Source organism: Bombus vosnesenskii, unplaced genomic scaffold (assembly GCF_011952255.1).
Source record: "Bombus vosnesenskii isolate JDL3184/JDL3185 unplaced genomic scaffold, Bvos_JDL3184-5_v1.1 scf7180000013883, whole genome shotgun sequence".
NCBI lineage: Eukaryota > Metazoa > Arthropoda > Insecta > Hymenoptera > Apidae > Bombus > Bombus vosnesenskii.
This window is the reverse complement of record NW_022883264.1, coordinates 524,944-545,563: the sequence shown is the minus strand read 5'-3', so window position 1 is coordinate 545,563 and position 20,620 is coordinate 524,944. Positions and strand designations below refer to the sequence as shown.

Here is a 20,620-nt window from a genome sequence, read left to right as displayed (position 1 = left end):
GTTTCTATAGTGTATATGTACTTCAGAACTAATTTAGATATTTTAAAATGACTATATTATAAAAATAAAATTAACAGTTTTACTTACAATTTTGAATATATTTATTTTTATATTTAAATTATTAACAATTGAAATGTGTGCGTGTGTGTATGAGAAGATCATAGAATTCATAAAAATACAAAATATTAACGAAATTGGCGTTGTTCATTAAGTCCACATTTAAATGCAACTAGATTACTGTTTTAACTACAATTTGTTTTAAAAATAATATTTAAATACTTTTACAAAGGTTTAATACATACAATTATATTTTAATATTTTATACGGATTTCATTTGTACTAAAAGTAATGACTAGATTGCAGATGTTTATGCAAATTTATATTTTCATATTGACACTGATATATGTCAATGTCAATGATGATATGACATCTAAATGTCAATAAAAATACATTTTCTGTTCTAAATATCTTGTAATATATATTTTACTTTTTATATTTCATATATTTGTACATTTATACTCATTGTCTTGTTCATTTTTGCACATTTCCATTTAGTGTCAATGCATAAATAACATCAATCTAGTAATGATATGCCAATTATCACAATTTTTACTATATATTTTTTGGAGCACAACCTTCTTTTCTTAACCGTTTAGTCTCTTCGTCAACATTTTTTGAATCTTTCGGTGCTTTATAATTTGCTACATGATCAACTCTTATTGTTCTGCCTAAAATCTGAAATGTACAATTGTTATTAAAGTTAATCAATATAATTTTTGTTTCATGTTATAATGTTATTGAAGAACTTAATACAAAATAATTTATTTCAGAAATGTTTCTACCTTAATACCATTTAAGTTATCAACAGCTAATACTGTACTTTTTTGATTTTCATAGCATAAAAAACCATATCCCTTCTGTTTTCCTGTATTTTTATCCCGTATTAAATTTATATTTACTACTTCTCCATATCTATAATAACAATAATTACAGTTAACATTTATTAAACAGAAATTTATAAATTACCTTGAATGTTTAAAACTTACTGAGAAAATACTGTTATAACATCACCTTCTGTTAAATCATATGGTAATCCACCGATAAAGATCCAAGCACTATCTCCATATTGATCATGCCAAGACGTACTCCTATTACTTACTAATTCTTGTTCTCCAAGCTTTTTTATATTTTTTACGTTTCTAAAAATATGTACAAATAAAGTTATGCCTTCTTTTAAATTAAATAAGTACATTTATATTCAAATATATTATAAAAATACTCACGTTAAAGGATTCATTTTAACTGAACTCCGGTTTAATAGAAATAAAATTATTGGAATGAACTTCGCTTCAATGGAAATAAAATTATTTCCTTTTTCAGCGGTTTAAAAATTATGCGTATGTAAAGCTGAGCGTTTTTAGCATATTTGACAGATTACTTTGACATCGTGTTAGCTTCTATTCATGATTCGTCCAATGAGTGGTTTCACTATCGCAAATGCACGTGGGTTTCGGCCATTTTGCAGCGGCATTTTGAATTATGAGTATCGGATTAAGTTTGGATTATGTTTTCATTTTATATGTACTAAGAAAATAATATATAAAATTCGTTAATACATTTTCTAACCAAACATTGCACGATATTGTTTTTGATATCATATACTATATGTATACATTCTATATATGAAATTTAATTTATTTTTGTACTGTTAATTTGTGATGAAATTATGCACGAAAAGTTATTAATATTTTTACATATGAGGTGTAGTATATTATTCATAGATTAGTATAGAGTCTACGATATTAATTTTTTAAAAATAATTATGCACCAAATGTAAACGAGTATTCGAAAATATAACCTCAAAAACAATTTATATTGGCATGTACGCACGCGTGTGTGTGTAAATATAAAATTATTTAAGAAGAGATAATAGAAATACTATTATATTGATAGAAAGCCGATTGAACTGATAAAATTAGTGGGTTAAATAGTTAATTGTTTAATGTATCAATATTTGAATTTATAAATGTTAGGATAATTACAAAAAATGACGCCTTATATGATAAAAAACCTTAAACTATCTTAAATTAGTGAGTTTATAGTGGTAATACCAAACAATATGGTATTATCAACAAGAATGTCACATAAAGTGAATAGAATTTCTTATCACTATCACAATGTTTTTGTTATATGTTTATTAATATTTACATTGTTTATAATTTTAATTACTACATATCATATCTTTAAATTTGGGAGTACACAAAAACGCTCTGTATATAATGCTATTATTCTTAACGACTTACAATCATTGCCAATTCAAGTAATTGATGAAGATCTTCCAGTGGCAGATACTACAAATATTTCCTGCACATACTTTAGTTGTTTTAATGTTTATCGCTGTGGTAGTCAAGGAAATAAACTTTTAGTATATGTCTATCCCCCCAAAATGTATGTAGATTCCTTGGGAAGGCCTATAACAAATCAAATAACAAAAGAATTTTATCAAATTTTAAATACTATTATTTCAAGTAAATTTTATACACCAAATCCATATGAAGCATGTATTTTCATTCCTTCAATTGATACATTAAATCAAAATAGATTAAAATTACAAGAAGTTTCGCAAGCCTTGAAAGCATTGCCATTGTAAGGTTCATTTTATTTCATATACATTTGAATAAACAATGTATGATATTTGTAATTCATTGCTTATATTTCAGCTGGAATAATGGAGAAAATCATTTAATATTTAATATGGTACCTGGAAGTGTACCTGATTACAATACAGTCATTGATGTACCTATTGGAAAAGCAATGATTGCAGGTGCAGGAATGTCATCATTAACATATAGATCTGATTTTGATATCAGTTTACCAGTATATAGCTCTCTTGTGGATAATCTTAAACCAAATTCTAATAATATAAGGTAATAAAATATTTTTAAAAATTCTCTTTTATTTATTTAAAATAATAAATATGTACATATATTCTAGACCATGGTTAGTTATTTCATCTCAAATGAACATTAATTCTGCATTTGAACAAGATTTATTGGAAGTTAAATCTCTGTCGCCAAAGGATATCTTAATATTAGGTACATGTTTGCATTATAGTTCTATGAACAGTGCAATTCGGTGTGCAGGAGAAGACGTTTATAAGTATCCTAATGTGCTTCAAGTATGTAAGATCGTAATGACTGCTATAATTAAAACAATATTTGTTTACTATATCTATTACTGTTAGACAGCAACATTTTGTCTAGTAATTCGAGGTGCAAGACTTGGCCAGAGCACACTTTTAGAATGTATGGCAGCAGGTTCTATACCTATAATTATAGCTGATTCTCTTACAATGCCTTATCATGGGATAATTGATTGGAGTAGGTAAGAGGTAATTAATTATATATTAGCTGTTTTTAAAAAGATGTTACAAAGAAATATATTCTTTATTTAGGGCTGCTATATTTGTACGTGAAGTCGATATCTTATCAATAATATCAGTTTTAAAAAAGATATCTCCACAACGAATTATAGAACTTCAAGAACAAGGTGCATGGCTTTATGAAAAATATTTTATGTCTGTGGAAAAAATAACAGAAACTGCATTGGAAATACTCGCAGATCGTGTATTTCCACATTTAGCTAGAGATTATACATTTTGGAATATACCATCTCATACAGAAAGTATAAACTATAATAATTAATAAGTGACTAATAAATCAGATTATAACTATTATTTTATTATAAATGTAGGATATTATGTCTCCGCTGTTTCTACCAATTACTGCGCCAAAAACTCGAGGATTTACTGCTGTAATTCTGACGTACGACAGATTGGAATTGTTATTTCTTTTAATTAATAAACTTGTTAAAGTACCAAGCTTGTCTAAAGTTCTAGTTATATGGAATAATCAACAGAAAGATCCTCCACATTGTAAATTTTTATTTTTTATATTAATATTATTTTATGTGTTTCTTTGGTCTGATGGTTTCTAAAAATTTTGTTTATGTATTACAGCATCTAGATGGCCAAAGTTAAATAAACCATTAAAAGTTATACAAACAAAGGAAAATAAACTATCCAACAGATTTTATCCTTATGATGAAATTGAAACTGAAGCAGTTCTATCAATAGATGATGATATTATTATGTTAACTGCTGATGAAGTAGAATTTGCTTATGAGGTATGTCTACTACATTTAAAAGTCAATTTTTAAAAAATTATATAAAATTAAAAAAGTAAAAATAATAATACATATGAGTAATTATTAGGTATGGAGAGAGTTTCCAGACCGAATAGTTGGTTTTCCATCTAGAATTCATATGTGGGATAATGGAACAAATTGTTGGAAATACGAAAGTGAATGGACTAATAGTATTTCTATGGTTTTAACTGGAGCTGCATTTCATCATAAAGTAATATAACACGTATTTTATTAGAAAGACTTAGAGTCCAATATATTTCTATTTCAGACCCCAGAAATATAATTTCTTAACTCTTGGACTTTGTTATTCCTTCCTGAAAAAGATATTTCCAACATAAATTTCCTGCATTCCTATGTTTCCGGATATAAGTTTCTAAGAAAATTAAGTATAATTTAGATTCTATTTGTAACTCAATATATTAGATCATGTTAATATTTTGAATAATATTTCAGTATTGGAATTATATGTATACCACTGCTATGCCCGGTGATATAAAAGAATGGGTTGATGAACATATGAATTGTGAGGACATAGCCATGAATTTTTTAGTAGCAAATATCACAAGAAAAGCACCCATAAAAGTAAGTGTATTACAATTTTTTTAATTTGAGATAAATAATATATTAAATACTTAATATTATCATAGGTGACACCAAAAAAGAAATTTCGATGCCCGGAATGCACAAATACTGAAATGTTGTCTGCAGATTTAACACATATGGTAGAACGTACACAATGTATAAATAGATTTTCTTCAATTTATGGCACAATGCCGTTACAGTCAGTTGAATTCCGAGCAGATCCGGTTTTATTCAAAGATATATTTCCCGAAAAACTCAAAAGATTCAACGATATTGGAAGTTTATAAACATTTATCCATTCTAAAATATAATAATAGAGATCTTTCTAATATTAAAATAATTTATAAACAAGATACTATACGAACAGTTGCAAATGCATTTTAAAAATGAAATATGAAATTAGTATGAAATAGACAATTTATTGAAACATGTCTGAGTTTATTATATCAATAATAGATAGGTAGATGTATATTTGGTGATTGTTATCTAGTTATATATGTAGATAATATTTGAAACAGAAATTCGTGGTTTTAGAAACCAGGATAGTTAGAGTTTTCGAAAAATATATTAATTTGAAAATATCAGGATTTCTTCAAAAAGGAATGACTGATCTTATATTCTTTTTATGTGATCTGATCTTATATATATTTATATCTAGAAAAATTGTATGTACCTTTTGATTAATAAATTAGTAGAACTCAAAATACGTATAGATTATAAGAATAAAAAAACATAAGTGTTAAACATTTATTTCTTACTAATTTAATGTATGTATGAGATGTCGTATCTTAATGTTAATAGAAAGAAAAGTATATAAGAATATAAAAGAAGAATTATGTAAGTACAACGTATAACGCCTATTTTGATCTTTATGTGCGTAAACCTATATAAATGTAGAACGGATGATGCTTATAATATCAATCATTCAATATATTTTTTGCTATTATCAGACGCAACGAAAATACTAAAAATGCTCTCCTATTAAGTGAAAAATTGTTACATTATACAATTATTTTTAAACTGTAAGTTAAACAAATTGTGTTAGGCATTGGATCATATTTCTAAAAGATATATGACAATTATTTTTATTGTTCTTTGTTAATTGTTTCTTTCTTTATCTTCTTTTTTAATTATCATCTTTTAACTTATATTTTTTATTACAGCATTAAACATATACGTTATACTTCATAAAATAAGTTCTTTTTTTTGTATATCTAAAATTGCTTATAATATGTATGAGGTAGGTATGTAATATTATATAATATTATGTAATATTATGTATGAAAAACTACTTTATTAACCAGCTTTGAACAGATTTTTTTGTATGCTACATGAAAGTAAGAAATAATTTACATTTTATAAAAAAACCTACATATTGACATTATTGTATATTATTTTTTATATAATAACATAATTTAACATGAAAAATCCATTAACATGTTATGTAATTTTGAAACAGATTCCTTCGACAGTTGCTTTCTTGCCAACTTCATGAGATGGGAGAACAGCCATATGACTCTGAAAAATTATAAATATAATATTTACATCTCTTTTTATTTTGAATAATAACCAATCATACCATTGGTGTTTGTTCATTTGAATTCATGTAACCTATTATCATTGAATTTGTAGAATGACTCCAAAGGAAATCTCCTACTCCTTCTTGGGCTGCATATCGAATAGCAATAACACCTCCAAGTTTCTGTTCAAGTCCACATAAAAATTTCGAATCTGAAAGAAATTTTTCTTTATTTATAATAACCTTTAGTTTATTCTTTCTAATATAAAAGATTTGTTGGCACTGGAAGATATTGATAAAGTAGTTACGAGTTTTCACCAATAAAATCAGCTTTCATAGAATGGTATAAGTTGATAATAGGACAAGAATTATGTGATATAGCTTCTGCAGTTGTTCGTGCTAGCAAAGTGCGAATGAGATGTTCGCCACAGCCTGATGTGCTTGTTCCTATAGAATATTTGTCTTTATATGCCCATGTTCCACATCCCCACATTCCTGCCTTAATGTCATAGTTCAATAGTATTATTATTACATCTGCAACCAATGCTGATAATAAAAAATAGAAAATGTTGTACCTGCCCTACTCTTCCTGGATATTTTAAAATAATACCACCACTAGAACAAGCTCCAGCAATATTTCCTTCTTTATCAACACATATTGCACCAACTGTATCCATTCTTTGTTTAGTATACTAAACCATTAAATTAATTTAAGATTATATAATAATGTACAAAGATATTGAAAAGTAATTTACCTTGTGAACATCTATATCAGAACTTTCTATTTTTCTTTTATAATGTTTATACATCTTCTGTGCTTTTGCTAAAAATTATAACAGAATATTAATTTATTAATTAAAATTAATGGAAATATATATAAATATAAAAAATATTTGTCATAAACATTTAAATTTTCATATAATAAAAGTTCCTTTTTTATCACCCTGAATAATAATTATCCTGAATTATATATAATATTTCAATATTTTACTCCAGACATAAAACAATAAATAGCTAACATTTATAAACATAGCTATAGAAAAATCATAAGCGAATGTGTTAAATTAATTGTTACATACTTGAAATTAGTTGTTCTGGTGGTAATGTTTGTATTCCCATTTCTTGTGCCCATACATGTGCACCATTCCCAACTAAAAAACTGATATCATAAAATGAATTTTTTTAAATTATTATTATTATTATTACATCATAAATTTACTTTTATTTCTTATTTTAAATTTTTATAATATTGGCGTTGTTGAATTTATAGAAAAAGTGTCTTATTGGTAAAATTTATTTTAATCATTTTTTTATATATATAAACAGTAGGAAAAATAAAAAGAATAAGCAGTTGTGCATGCATGACCTTCAAAGAATAAAAATCATCCAAAAAATAGACAAGTTGAAAAAGGATTTTAATATAAAATGGAGACACTGACATTTATGTTTTATCATGTATTGTCACTAAAAGAGAGAAATTTATTTAGGTCACATTAAAGACAGAGATGAGACAGACGTTCTTTCTTTTTATGTATTTCTTGGTATCATGACTTTACATCATACAACAACATTGCCAAACTTGAAACGCAATCCGTTTTAGAATTAAAATATCAATGAAAAATTACACATATGTATAGCTTAATGAACAATTTATATTAAGAATATTAAAGTATTTTTATAAATGCTATTAAGTTCCTAAAGCTTTTCTCCATTTTTCCTCTTCTTTAGATTTTTTATTTTTCTGAAAGTTATTCAGGCTGTTCATGTTTTTTATTTTTGCTATTGTTTATATATATACATGAAGCAATTAGAACAGGTGCCATCAAACTCTGGCTGCTTTACTGCAAGTTGACCTCAGCTTTTAATATTTACCTTGGTGGAATCCTACCATATGCAATTTTAATTGACTGATATTCGCAAAGTCGTTTTGCCAATGAAACAGGATTTTTTATTCCACTAACTGCACCAACTGCTCCAAATTGTAATGTAGTACCATCCATTACACTTGCATCACATTCTACTGCTCCTTCCAATGTGAGATTTGACCCAAATCCAGCATTGGTTAAAGGAGAGTTTTCTAATACTATTACAGTTTCTACCACAGCATCTAATGAACTACCACCAGCCTTTAAATTTTGTATGCCCTTTAAAAATATTGTTATTTATTAAATTGCCTAGGATTATACCATATAATATATTAAAATATATTAAAATATAAGTAAAAATAATTTACAGCTTTGCATGCTTGACGGCATAGTTTCCGATATTTTTCTTTAAGAGCTTCTGAATGTCGTCCTGCTCCTAATAAAATATATATTGTTATAATATTATAAATATAAACATTTCATTTAATTAAGATCAATTTGTTTAGTTCTGTTATAATTGTGCTCAGATGTTTCATTTTATATGTTTTAAGTAAATAATAACATACCCACATGGACAGCAATAAATCCTTCATTAACATTACTCATTATATGAAATGAGTTCTGTACTGTTACTATATCTTTATCTTTTTTACAATTACGACTTATCAAATATATTGTTTATACAGTGATTGTAAATATATGAAGACCTCTAAATCATATTATGTTTAACTTATATTTTAAAGGCTTACATACATACATACATATATATATATATATATATATATATATATATATATATATATATATGATAACCTATCTAATTACTATCTTTCTGCGAGTAACAGTATTGAATAATGATAAGATTTTGCATTATCTGAAAGAATACAAAAGAATCATGAAATTACTCATAAATATAAAATATGAAGTTATGTTTAAAAAACGCATGCGTATATATACTATATAACTATGACTTTATACAACTAACTTACATATGTATATGTATACCTTTTTATAACTTAGTTATGTTAAAATAATACAAAAATATATCTTTCCATCAATATTATTATTTATAATTAAATGAAATTATGATTTTTATATGAATAAATTCGATAGGATTATTACGTATTTCGTGCTCATCTAAGGATTTATTTTATGTGGATTGGTACCCATGGAGCGTAAAACATTTACTAGTTAGAATGCGTGAAAATTTTAAAACTGTTAGCTAACTGTTCAAGATACAAAAATTCTTTTCTTTTTGAAAGTTATGCTCCAGTTTTTCTTCATGCTTTTAGGATCCTCCTTCCAGATCTCTATTATTCAGTACTAGATCAGATTTTGTGTAACTAATCGAAAATTTTCTTTCCAGTTAAATTAACATCCAACCAAATTCTCAGTTTTTTGAATAGGGTATTTCCTGCTTTTTGAATTATAACCTTTTTCATATCATGTCATACGTATTGAATATTTGAATATTTTCATATTTAATGTGTGTATATGTACATATATATACATACATATATGTATGTACAAATCACAGTCATATGACCATAGACAATTTTAAATTTCGCTCCTAATTTACATATCGATATCGCTAGGTATAAAACATTAAAACTAAGTTCACGTAATAACTTAACAAAGAAAGGAAATCAAATGTGTAGTTCTTGAAAGTGACACCGAAGGGCGTAAATTTTTCCATGAAATACGCGGGAGTTGTCAATCCATATTCTGTGTTGTTACAATGGAATTAAACACACGGTTTATTAGTATACTTGGTGTTTAAATTTGGGTGTGAAGTACATAGCGTTAGGTGTAGAATTTTTTTATATTTCTTTGGAATTTTACAAAATTTATAATGCCGGTTATTAACATGAAACCCCAAACTTTAAAATAATAAATCAAATTAATTATAGGTACAGTTGCATTCTGTGATTTATATGTAATCATACTTTTCATTTACAATTAATGATTTATGCTTAAATATTTTTTCTATATTTATTTATTTTGATATTAAAATATCTCAAATAATCTTAAAGATTATTTTAGGTTATTTGAATCAACAATTCTGACGTAGCGGTTATCAATCTCAATCTTCATGCATATGCACACACGTATATATACAGATATATATATTTTTATCTGCATACATTGTAAGTATTACATTTAACAATTTTTCTCTTTTTATACATTAGATACTTACTTGTATATCCTATTATATTATATTATATTATATTATATTATATTATATTATATTATATTATATTATATTATATTATATTATATTATATTATATTATATTGTATTGTATTACTATTGCACGTTAGTTCACTACATGACTGATGAAAATTTGATAAAATTTTCAGAATTATATGAGAAACAATAAAAGATACATCATTTACAATATATTGAATGGCCATATTAGTAAAAGACAGTTGGATTTTGTGCTACAAGCAATTGTTTTTTTACAACAATCATGATATTCGACTTTCTGAAAAAATTTTTTGGGTGGGTAGATGAAGCACCTAGAAAACGTAGAGTTTCATTTAGTTCAGAAAAAGAATTTGTTACTCCTAAAAAACATCGTTGTGATTACGATATCATTAATGTGGAGGAAGAACCCATTGAAATTAAAGATGACAGCGATGGCGATATTCAAGATATTTCTAAAGATAAATATTCTCCTATTAAATCATCTAGTAGATTAAATGGTACATGTAATAGTAGAGACAAGTCACTGACATGTTGTCCATCAACCTTTTCCTCATCAAAATCACAGCAATGTTATGATAAAGCAAGTATGGGACATTCTAGTAATAAAAGTGATAGAGGACAAAATGTTGTGCCACATCAACAATGTTCAACATTATTTAAAACTCATCGTCTAAGAGAAAAAAATCAGTACGAAGAGTTATTACAGAATTTTTTCCCACGTAGGATAGATGTTATATGTGATAAACATGAAGATAAAAGATCTAGACAGAAACTAATAGAAGTAATAGATTTAGATAAATCTGGTTCTTCGTCTCCTTTTCCTAAAACTCAGCCAGCTTATAGAAAACATGATAGAACGTTACAAATGCATTGGACTATTCCAATTAGAGAAAAAAAAGGTAGAGAAATAATTATCAATGTAGATAATGACGAGAAAGAAAGGACAATACATTCCATTCACAATGAGACACAATGTCCTAAAAAAGATACGGCTGTCGAAAAATTTGCACAAAATAAATATCCTGAAAGTATAACTACAAACACTTTAAGAGATCGATTAGCAGCAAAAGCTGTAATGAGAGAGGATTTTGTACCTCAAGTAACAAAAAGATATGACGAACGAATCGAACAACGTCATAAAGAAGCAGAGGAGCTTAAAAGAATGACCTGTGTTTTGTCTAAACATAATCGTTTAGCAAGAGAAGCTGCACTAGAAGAACATCTAGCACGATCTATAAGATTATGTGAGGCTGTTTTGGAAAGAGAAAAATTAGAAGAGCCAGAATTACCTACTTTAACGGAGGAAATGCTGCAAGAAGTAAGAAATGCTCTTATTTCTCGACCTTCAGATGAAGTTCTTGTTGAAGGATTTGGTTTAGGAATAACAAGAAGAGATATTCATACATTAGCTGATTTGAATTGGTTAAACGACGAAGTAATAAATTTTTATATGAATTTATTAATAGCCAGAAGTAATAGTAATGATAAATATCCAAAAGTACATGCTATGAATACGTTTTTTTATCCAAAATTAATCTCAGGTGGACATTCATCCTTAAGAAGATGGACTAGAAAAATTGATATTTTTTCACAGGATATTATAGTTGTTCCTATACATTTAGGCATTCATTGGTGTATGTCAATAATCGACTTTCGGGACAAGTCTATTCGTTATTATGACAGTATGGGTGGCAACAACTCCAAGTGTCTATCAGCATTACGACAATATTTGGAAGATGAAAGTTTGGATAAAAAGAAACAAACTTATGATACCAGTAGCTGGAAATTAGAGTGTGCCAAAAATATCCCACAACAAATGAATGGCAGTGACTGTGGAGTCTTCTCTTGTATGTTTGCTGAATATATTTGTGGAAATAAAAAGATCACGTTTACACAGCAGGATATGCCATATTTTCGAAATAAGATGATTTATGAAATACTGAAGTCCAAGCTTTTATAAAAAAAGATATTTATTTAAACAACTACTGACAATGTATAAGCAGAATAACTTACAATAACTTCCAAAAATTACAAAATATTTTAGCATAAAAGAGTTTATTACTGGGTAGAATATTCTAAAGACATTCTGAGAATATTCTGTGAACATTTATATGGAAAAGTAATGTTATTCATATTATTACTATAGTATTTAAAAGAGTTCCACAGTATAATCTTTTTTTTGTAGTATCATATTTGTTTAAAAGTGGAATGTTAATTTCTTTTTTCAATGTAAAGAATAACAGTAATTTGTTAACACAAATTGAAAAAATAATGTCATAATAAATAGCATTTCCTTTTAATAGGAATCACATTTATTTTAATAACAAAATTTATCAGTAAAAAGTGTAATATTTAGTTACTGCATATTCTTTATACAAAAATAAGAAGCTGTAATGTAATGCTTTATTTCGAATAAATTTAAAATTATAAAATTACTTATATACAGATATATTTTACGTTTGAAACTATTTATATAATAAGAACTAAGTTTTCTAATTATAGTTTTATTTTATAAACACTTTATTTCAGTATTTAAGCCTGACTCATATTTTAAACAATATCGAGTTGTAAATTTGACTGTCCATATGTACATATTGTGAGTTTCATTCATATATAAATGTAGTATCGTGGATGAAAGGCCTAAGAGATATCGGGCGAACTATAAACAATGTCGCGAGAAAGCCGACAGTCCCAACAATGTATCGTCGGTCCTTCAATCGAATAATTTCGCGGGAATGGCCTGCGTGACCCTGGCCACGAGCGATTACGGAACACGTGCGTGGTGGGATTTAGATAAAAAACAAAGGGATGCTAAGGGAGAAAGACAAATTAACAGTCAGAGTGCTAGTTGAGAAGTCAGAGAGTGTTAATTGCGTTGTCGAGAGAGTGTAGTCTGCGTGAGAGAGAGAGAGGGAGAGAGAGAGAGAGCGTTGAATTCGTGGTGACAAGAGTTGCAAATTAACTATCTACTTGTCTTAATTATAATACGTTATTATGATTAATTCACGTTAAAGAACCATCGTTTCCTGTTTAACCAACATTTGTTTAATCCATTTATTGTAAATAAACTAATTGTAGTAAAGATCCTACATAAATGTATACTTATATGAAATGTGGTAGATTTACAAAACACTAATATGTTAAATCAATCTGGTTTTTATATAAAATCAAAATTTACAGGGAATTTGTTAATACTTAATACATACAAAAATATTTACATATTATCTTCTTTGTTTAACTATATCTGAGTTCCTATTTGTAATAAATTAATATTATGAAAATGTTCGTGAAAATGATAAAATTTTATTGGCCAAAATAAAATATACATGGATGTATGAAATAAGATTAATTTTTACATACATCCCTAAATTTTATTAGATATATGATATTTCATACACAATACAAATTTAACATATATAGAATGTTATATATCTAAATATACTAACTCGATCACATTACTATGATTTCAATTTTTTAATTGGTTAAAGAAAAAAGTATATATAATTTACATATATCGACTAACGACTAGGTCGCTTTAATTTGACTGGCAGTTATTTCTTATTTATAATGACTAGGTGTAAAGGTAATGTATACAAAATGTACTGTTGTTTATGTCGCTTATTGTATAAGCCTTTAAATATGTATGTATAACAAAGATTGGACGTAAAACTTATATAGTAGGAATATATGTAGATGATGTGATACTACTTCTTAATAAAGTATCTGTAGCTTGTGGTGTAGCAGATCCTTTACGAGAGGAACGTTTATGAGGGTGAAGATTAAGGGGTGGTAAATTTGGATGTTCGATTCGTGTCGGCGAACTGACGCGTGGGCGCGATGTTCCTCTTTGTATACCTATAATCAAAATCAAAATTAAATTACAGATGCACTAATTATATTTATCAATAAAAATGTGAGCATTAAAACATTGCCTGGATCATTCGACTCCAAAACATCATTGAGCTGATAATAGTCAGTCTTTATTAACGAAGGTTCTTCGTAATCTACAAACGCAGTGTTATCAAAGGCTTTGTCGTCCTTCAGGCGATTTTGAATCGGGGTAGTTACCGGTGGATCTGCGTAAGTCTGCAAAATCAATAATCTATCTTCAGATATTTTAAATGTTTCCTTACTTCATTCAAGGAATATACAATTTTTTTTGAATAAATAATTGTACGTTCTTCCTTTATTCTTACATTAGTCAGCGTATATTGTTTCTGTTTTATCATTGTTTAGAATTGCAATTGTTTTTCACTATCGATAGTTTATTCGATTTATTCCAATTGTAACAAAATTTTTTTGGAACCGTGTATGCGAATGAAAGTATAACTACGTATACAAACGTAATATTAAATTGCCTTAAGTTTTACATGTTCAGTTGGCGTAGTTGAACAGGCACGCTTATGGAATTGTCCACCGCCAATGGTTTCATAGGTATGTTCCTCTAGATAGTGTCTGGTGGTACCCCGTGGTGTCAGAGTAGCCCACATAACACGGCTATCTTGCATAGTATCAGTTGCACAGGGATAAAGAACAGCTTCGTTTTGAATCCTCCCGTTTTTTGCTTGTATACCAGATGTTGTGTTTGGTATGGAAATTACGCCGCTCTTGCCACTTCTATTGCTGTAGAGTAAAAGTTTATTGTTATTCTATATATTGTTTCGGTTATAAAATTTATTCACTCGATATATATTTCGTAAAATATAGTCATGATTTAATATTTTATTTGCATATTCAATTTCTATTTAACTGATAATTTTGATTGTTCTCTATCTTATTATTCTTAAAAAATAAATAATGGAAGGAGACTTACAATTTGCATTTCAAGAGTAATATCGCCAGAATGATGCCTATGAAAATTACACCGATACAGGAGAATATTAGAACCAGCAACCATGTATCGTCAAATACTGTTCCTAAAAATGTAATGAATTATATATATTTATTTATGCTTAGACATAGCACGTATTTTTTCGTTTTGACCATTTTTTAAAATTGAAAATGTTTAAAATATAACATGATAGAACATCGAATTATAAATACAAATAAATAAATTGATTGAACGAGTATAAATAAGTGAGTGTAAAATAATTATAGATTTCATAGTAGACCTTGTTGAGGCATTTCTATGTATTGAACACCTTCGGAGCGGCGATCGCAGAAATGTTTACAAGGGCTGTCATTGAGATGAGGTGGAAACGATAATAAATCCGTGTGCGGATAAAAGTCGGAACTTTGTTGGAGAATCGCTGGGAACGGCGGTGGCGGTATATGAAGAATATCAGGCGGTGGTTCGAGTGTGCAAGTCGCACAACCCGAATTATTCATTGTTAAATCAAAACCTCTCATCTATCATTAACATTACAGAAATAGTTAATTAATAATGACTAATTTTCATTGTGTGGTTAAGCGAAACGAAATTTGTTTAAACCACTTATTCTTTGCTTGATTAATTATATTTTTAATTTACTTAAAAGGAACAATATGAGGTAAACATTTATTATATATTTAACAAGATGATAATTATTTGATATTTATAATGTTATTATATTTCATTTACTCTTTGCTTTTTCTGTCATTAATCAACACCTTTGATTCCTAATGTTGGTTTTTATATTATCTTCAATTTAATTGAAAAAATAGGTGAACGATAAAAACAATATCATATGCATTGTCTTATTTATTTTTAAGTACGAAGAAAACAATAATAACACTGAAAAGTACATTCTCACCGTTAAACAACACCCTCGTATGAAAGTACCATTAGAACGACTACTGGCTCCTCCGGAAGAAAAGCGCACGCGTTGTCGTATTGAACGGCGGAGAAAATTTCTTCAGCCAGTCTACTCCTTGCGCCTGTAACAATAACAATAATATCATTTAATTTATTCATGCAATAATGTTCTACGTATAATGTACATGTATGATTTTAAAAAAATTAATGATGTTATCTTTATCAATCGTAATTAAACTATATCTTTCATATTATTAAAAAAGTAAAATATATTATATTATTTAGAATTATTTGCTTAATGTATTTTATCGCATATTTACAGGAGATTATTGCGTAGCCGCAATATTTAAAGTTTAGAAAAAGGTACAGTGTATTAAGATACAATTTCAAAGTATTATATGTATGTACAATGTATATAGAGAAAGAATTATATATTACACATTAAAATTTTATAGTATTTAATAATTGTATGTATACTGCATATAATAATTTTACAAATTTTATTTTTAATTCGTTCAAAAATATTGAATGTAAATAAGCATTAATGAATTAATTGCATGAATAAAATAAGTCTTTAGATGTATTGTCAGTAGTATGAGTATAAGTGCAATCAGACGTTATTCCAAAAGTCGTTCTTGGGTTTTTCAATATCTTTTTTGATATTCTGCTAGTGACAATAATTAATGTAAGGTGATTAGATTGTTGTTTCTTAAATTAAAATATAAATTTTATTATAATACACATAGATTGGAGACAAAACAATCCTATAGTATTCAAAAACAGGATAAAGAATGATAAATGTTTAAACACATTACCACTGTAATCAGTACACTAAACACGAGAAATAATTTGACTACTTAAACATACAATTAAATGTTTAATTATAATCATATGATATCTATGAATTTGCAGTACAAATTTCTTAAACGAATCTTTAAAAAACCATGTTTTTTAAACCAAAATGCATGTGTGTTAAACTTAAGAATAGCGTAATATCTAAACCGCGTGGTTCCGGTAAAACGTAATGAACAATATGTCAAAAAATGTTTACTCAGAAAAATGGTATTTATATCTCGAATATAAAATTATTTCGAGTTTATATTTTTGCCGATTATATATTTACCGATTTCCTTTCTAACTAATTAAATTTTCTGGTTAATAATTTATTGATGACAAGATTTCATATAACCTCTATATCAATTAACAGCAGTTATGGAGATAAATCCATTGAGTATAATTCTTGTGAAAAGTGATAGTAAAGGTGATAGACTTTTATTTCGATATCCACACGTAGCGAAACATACACGAGATTCTAATCAATGTACTAGAAGAAAAAATCCTTATTCTTTGACTATCACGGAGGATTTATTACAGGTCTGTTTCATATAATATTCTGACCTAGTTCTTTGCGACAAATGTTATTAATTCAATATCACATGATATCATTGCACAAATAAAGTAATTTAATAACATTCAATAAATTTTATTAACAGTCTTTACCTTTTCCAATCTCTAACATAAGCAATGGAAATTTGACTGGAGTAACTGATGAAGTATTATCTACATTATTTGCTGTTAAACCAGAATTATGTGAACAAAAGTTCGAATTAAAAGTAAATGATGTCCGTTTTGTTGGACACCCAACTTTAGTTCCATCTCATGGAATGAAAGAGGTTAATTCTTCGATGCTTTTTAATATAGTTTTTGCCCTTCAAGCTCAAGCTAGCCATTCTATAGTAAAATGTTATTATGATTTAAGTAGAAGGTTTGTCATATATTATATTATAAAAGCATGATATATGAAAGACAAAATTTCAAGTATTATTTATCTTAGGTTAGGCATAGCTTTGAGACATGAAGAAAAGAGATGTGGATTTTTAACAGAAGAAATAAAGATTATGGTTTCTACTCATGATGAAGTTGCTACTAGGTATATAGAATTATATGTGTGATAAAAGAATAACAATCAGAACTTCTTATATGTATTTATAGATCAGAAGGTGAAAGTGATTGCGATGAGTCGCCATATGAATTAATATTGCAAAGAAGTTCACTTTCACGTGATTTGAAGTCTGTGTTTAGTAGTCTTACTACTTCTGGTATAATCAATATTATGATTAATAAATGGATTCAAGTACGTTTCTGTCTCCCACAAAAAGTTCATCAATCTCATAAAAAAGGATTTGTTATCAATCCAGAAATAATAGACAGGTAAATATTATATTCAATAATTACAAATTGAAGTAAATATTGAACATTAAACTTTATTGCAGGTGTTTAAACAGTTTAAGGCCTTATCACGGTATTTTATTACTCATTGAACCTTTGGATTTATTAGATTCACTTCCAATAGATTCTTCCCCTGCACTTAAACGCCTAATCCAAATGTATAGTCCTTTAAAGAGTCTACAAACTCTAGCTGCTGATTCTGACTTAACACTAACTCAAGTTTTTCAATTGACTGGGCATTTAATATATTGGGCTAAAGCTACTATAATTTATCCTCTTTGTGAAAACAATGTTTATGTTGTATCACCAGATGCTATTATTACAAATCAATTGTTAGAGGTATTTTCTGAAGAATTTCCTGGACTTTGTCTTTTACAAGTATGTGAAAGAATTGTTTATATAATTTTATATTATTCGAGTTGTATGTAAAATTAAATTTCTACTGGTAATAGGTTCTCAGTGATTTTTCACTACCAATTTCCATAAGCCAACAGTTAAATCCTTTGAGCCAGTCACAACAACAAACACAATTAGTAAAAATAATAATATGGTTATTAAAGAATCATTTACTTTTACAACTACATACATATGTACAATATATGCCAACTGTACACGGACGAGTATCATTGGTAAGTTTAAAGAAATTTATTTTTTTAACTATAAATTAAATTATTTCTTAATTATAATTTGCCACATATTTTTTAAGGATGCAAAAGATGAATTGAATCATAATATAAATGAAATCACAGACAGTAGTAGTGCATGTAACTTAAGTGATGTTCCAAAAGGTACTTCAGCTGATATAAATGAAGAACTATCAATAACACTTCATAAAGAAAATGGAATATACAATTATCAATCAGAGGAGTATGATATTCCTTCTGATGACAGAAAATTACTTGACAGATTATGCCGTCTTGGTTACTTTAATGGAGGTCATCATTTAGAAGAAATTATGTATTTAGAAAATATTCGTAGATCGCAATTATTACAAATCTTAGATAAATTTCGAGACGTGTTAATTACATGCAAATGTGAAGATCCTGCTATAGCTCTTTTTTATAGCCAGTTTGGCTCTTAACATTTTCATTTTAAATAGATATAAAAAGATATTAAATTGTATATATATTATATTTTCTTCGGGTGGTTCTTTGGGTTCTGATCGTGTTTTTAATAGCGCATTGGTCTTTATTCCAATGGTTCGTGAACATTACAATACTATTCTGTTTCAAGCCTTCCTCGAAAACGTAAACTGCAATGTTCATAAAACATCAGAACCAACACATTATTAAAGACACAATCGAATCTCGAAAAACTATAAATATATATGTCGTCTAATAACCATCGTGAAATTTCTAATTGAAAGTTTTAATATATTTAAATATACATATAATAAAATTATTGTATCGTATTAAAAAAATTTAATTTTATAGCACAATTTAAAATTCATTCTCTTATTTTATGTAATTAAAAACATTTATTACAAAAAATTCGTACAACTTACATGACAAATATTCGTTTCTACAAAAAAAAGAAGAGTAATGCTAGTTACTACGATTATGTTATGTTGTAATCTATAAACATTATATAACAATCTTAAACTTATCATATTGTATAAAACTATGACCATATGATGTAATTTCCGTTTTAGATTATACATTTTTCATAATTTTACTTGAAATCGAAATTGCCAATTTCTTAATAAATAATAATTAGGTATTGATAAAAATTTAAAGGTATAAAAAATTTTACAACTTCATTGGAAACAACTTCATTAAGAAAGAAGATATTAATTTTTAACTTTTTAAATTTAGCTATTAATTTTCCTAATACATATTAATCTTTCTATACAATATGTTTATTGTGTATATTTTTATTATAAAAAATTCCACCGATTCTAAATCTTTTTAATACTGGGAAAATATGTTTAAAAAGCATATAATGTGATGACTAGAATTTTGAGGAAAATTGGTAAACAACAAATTGCATAATTTATAAGGTAATGAGATGCTCGAAAGATATTTTATGTCATAGAAAAAAGTTACTTACAATTGATTAAATTAATACTTATGATACATTGAATGCCAGAACTACATATTTCAATATAGCATATTTGAAAAATAGTTTTGGAATTTTTAAGTACTTTTTATATGATTGTTTAAATATTTACAATATAATAATATATTTACGCTTCTTCCCCAAAATTTTGTTTCGTTAATTGTAATAATAAACTTCGATATATATCGTTTCTATTAATTCGTGCAATTCATAAATCCA

General features: G+C 27.0%; 6 protein-coding genes across 13 annotated transcripts; 3 read left to right on the top strand and 3 right to left on the bottom strand.

Annotated features, from left to right (window-relative positions):
• Positions 1–183: 183 nt before the first annotated feature.
• On the bottom strand, positions 184–1,485 carry LOC117239140 (RNA-binding motif protein, X-linked 2-like). Its single transcript, XM_033504494.1, has 4 exons — positions 1,284–1,485; positions 1,047–1,199; positions 843–972; positions 184–735 (listed from the first exon to the last, which is right to left on the bottom strand). Exons 1-4 carry the CDS (start codon positions 1,295–1,297, stop codon positions 613–615), a joined length of 420 nt encoding a protein of 139 aa, XP_033360385.1. The 5' UTR covers positions 1,298–1,485; the 3' UTR covers positions 184–612.
• Positions 1,486–1,763: 278 nt separating this feature from the next.
• Positions 1,764–5,750, top strand: LOC117239137 (exostosin-2). Of its 2 annotated transcripts, XM_033504485.1 has the most exons (10): positions 1,771–2,646; positions 2,721–2,927; positions 2,995–3,178; positions 3,245–3,384; positions 3,455–3,680; positions 3,754–3,934; positions 4,019–4,185; positions 4,274–4,417; positions 4,660–4,788; positions 4,854–5,750. In XM_033504485.1, exons 1-10 carry the CDS (start codon positions 2,120–2,122, stop codon positions 5,073–5,075), a joined length of 2,127 nt encoding a protein of 708 aa, XP_033360376.1. In that variant the 5' UTR covers positions 1,771–2,119; the 3' UTR covers positions 5,076–5,750. The 2 variants fall into 2 exon arrangements, with proteins under 2 accessions (XP_033360378.1, XP_033360376.1); XM_033504487.1 differs by lacking the exons at positions 4,660–4,788; positions 4,854–5,750 and adding an exon at positions 4,475–4,640 and having other exon boundaries at positions 1,764–2,646.
• A 310-nt stretch (positions 5,751–6,060) lies between these two features.
• Positions 6,061–8,935, bottom strand: LOC117239139 (threonine aspartase 1-like). 2 transcript variants are annotated; one of them, XM_033504493.1, is made up of 9 exons: positions 8,739–8,935; positions 8,541–8,608; positions 8,180–8,451; positions 7,387–7,466; positions 7,063–7,130; positions 6,883–6,999; positions 6,626–6,806; positions 6,368–6,519; positions 6,061–6,306 (listed from the first exon to the last, which is right to left on the bottom strand). In XM_033504493.1, exons 1-9 carry the CDS (start codon positions 8,776–8,778, stop codon positions 6,229–6,231), a joined length of 1,056 nt encoding a protein of 351 aa, XP_033360384.1. In that variant the 5' UTR covers positions 8,779–8,935; the 3' UTR covers positions 6,061–6,228. The 2 variants fall into 2 exon arrangements, 1 of the variants encoding a protein (XP_033360384.1); XR_004494356.1 differs by having other exon boundaries at positions 6,209–6,306; positions 6,616–6,806; positions 8,739–8,934.
• Positions 8,936–9,811: 876 nt separating this feature from the next.
• LOC117239108 (sentrin-specific protease 1-like) lies at positions 9,812–12,680 on the top strand. Of its 3 annotated transcripts, none has more exons than XM_033504419.1 (3): positions 9,812–9,965; positions 10,216–10,319; positions 10,533–12,680. In XM_033504419.1, exon 3 carries the CDS (start codon positions 10,643–10,645, stop codon positions 12,338–12,340), a length of 1,698 nt encoding a protein of 565 aa, XP_033360310.1. In that variant the 5' UTR covers positions 9,812–9,965; positions 10,216–10,319; positions 10,533–10,642; the 3' UTR covers positions 12,341–12,680. The 3 variants fall into 3 exon arrangements, with proteins under 3 accessions (XP_033360310.1, XP_033360309.1, XP_033360311.1); XM_033504418.1 differs by having other exon boundaries at positions 9,812–10,082; XM_033504420.1 differs by lacking the exon at positions 9,812–9,965 and having other exon boundaries at positions 10,206–10,319.
• A 1,045-nt stretch (positions 12,681–13,725) lies between these two features.
• On the bottom strand, positions 13,726–16,256 carry LOC117239113. 2 transcript variants are annotated; one of them, XM_033504428.1, is made up of 6 exons: positions 16,113–16,256; positions 15,492–15,729; positions 15,194–15,296; positions 14,739–15,003; positions 14,313–14,466; positions 13,726–14,235 (listed from the first exon to the last, which is right to left on the bottom strand). In XM_033504428.1, the coding sequence occupies exons 2-6, from the start codon at positions 15,727–15,729 to the stop codon at positions 14,051–14,053; spliced, it is 945 nt and encodes a 314-aa protein (XP_033360319.1). In that variant the 5' UTR covers positions 16,113–16,256; the 3' UTR covers positions 13,726–14,050. The 2 variants fall into 2 exon arrangements, with proteins under 2 accessions (XP_033360319.1, XP_033360320.1); XM_033504429.1 differs by having other exon boundaries at positions 14,751–15,003; positions 16,113–16,255.
• A 593-nt stretch (positions 16,257–16,849) lies between these two features.
• LOC117239076 (GATOR complex protein NPRL3) lies at positions 16,850–19,721 on the top strand. 3 transcript variants are annotated; one of them, XM_033504349.1, is made up of 9 exons: positions 16,850–17,176; positions 17,322–17,488; positions 17,608–17,879; positions 17,949–18,044; positions 18,107–18,325; positions 18,388–18,721; positions 18,796–18,972; positions 19,050–19,133; positions 19,578–19,721. In XM_033504349.1, exons 1-9 carry the CDS (start codon positions 17,158–17,160, stop codon positions 19,608–19,610), a joined length of 1,401 nt encoding a protein of 466 aa, XP_033360240.1. In that variant the 5' UTR covers positions 16,850–17,157; the 3' UTR covers positions 19,611–19,721. The 3 variants fall into 3 exon arrangements, with proteins under 3 accessions (XP_033360240.1, XP_033360238.1, XP_033360237.1); XM_033504347.1 differs by having other exon boundaries at positions 19,050–19,280; positions 19,578–19,720; XM_033504346.1 differs by lacking the exon at positions 19,578–19,721 and having other exon boundaries at positions 19,050–19,565.
• Positions 19,722–20,620: the final 899 nt, after the last annotated feature.

Bases quoted from the DNA above. Each gene is read 5' to 3' on its own strand.
- LOC117239108 (XM_033504419.1), top strand. From the start codon at position 10,643: ATGATATTCGACTTTCTGAAAAAATTTTTTGGGTGGGTAGATGAAGCA.
- LOC117239140 (XM_033504494.1), bottom strand. The intron at 973-1,046 runs GTAAGTTTTAAA...TTGTTATTATAG, and splicing joins GTTATAACAGTATTTTCTCA to ATATGGAGAAGTAGTAAATA. The intron at 736-842 runs GTAGAAACATTT...TGTACATTTCAG, and splicing joins ATAACTTAAATGGTATTAAG to ATTTTAGGCAGAACAATAAG.
- LOC117239076 (XM_033504346.1), top strand. The intron at 17,489-17,607 runs GTCTGTTTCATA...TTTTATTAACAG, and splicing joins TCACGGAGGATTTATTACAG to TCTTTACCTTTTCCAATCTC. The intron at 17,880-17,948 runs GTTTGTCATATA...TATTTATCTTAG, and splicing joins TATTATGATTTAAGTAGAAG to GTTAGGCATAGCTTTGAGAC.
- LOC117239137 (XM_033504485.1), top strand. From the start codon at position 2,120: ATGGTATTATCAACAAGAATGTCACATAAAGTGAATAGAATTTCTTAT. The intron at 2,647-2,720 runs GTAAGGTTCATT...CTTATATTTCAG, and splicing joins GCCTTGAAAGCATTGCCATT to CTGGAATAATGGAGAAAATC. The intron at 2,928-2,994 runs GTAATAAAATAT...CATATATTCTAG, and splicing joins CCAAATTCTAATAATATAAG to ACCATGGTTAGTTATTTCAT.
- LOC117239113 (XM_033504428.1), bottom strand. From the start codon at position 15,729: ATGAGAGGTTTTGATTTAACAATGAATAATTCGGGTTGTGCGACTTGC. The intron at 15,297-15,491 runs GTCTACTATGAA...TTACATTTTTAG, and splicing joins CATAGAAATGCCTCAACAAG to GAACAGTATTTGACGATACA. The intron at 15,004-15,193 runs GTAAGTCTCCTT...TTTACTCTACAG, and splicing joins TTACTCTTGAAATGCAAATT to CAATAGAAGTGGCAAGAGCG.
- LOC117239139 (XM_033504493.1), bottom strand. From the start codon at position 8,778: ATGAGTAATGTTAATGAAGGATTTATTGCTGTCCATGTGG. The intron at 8,609-8,738 runs GTATGTTATTAT...ATATTTTATTAG, and splicing joins ATTTATTGCTGTCCATGTGG to GAGCAGGACGACATTCAGAA. The intron at 6,520-6,625 runs GTGAAAACTCGT...AATTTCTTTCAG, and splicing joins TATGAAAGCTGATTTTATTG to ATTCGAAATTTTTATGTGGA.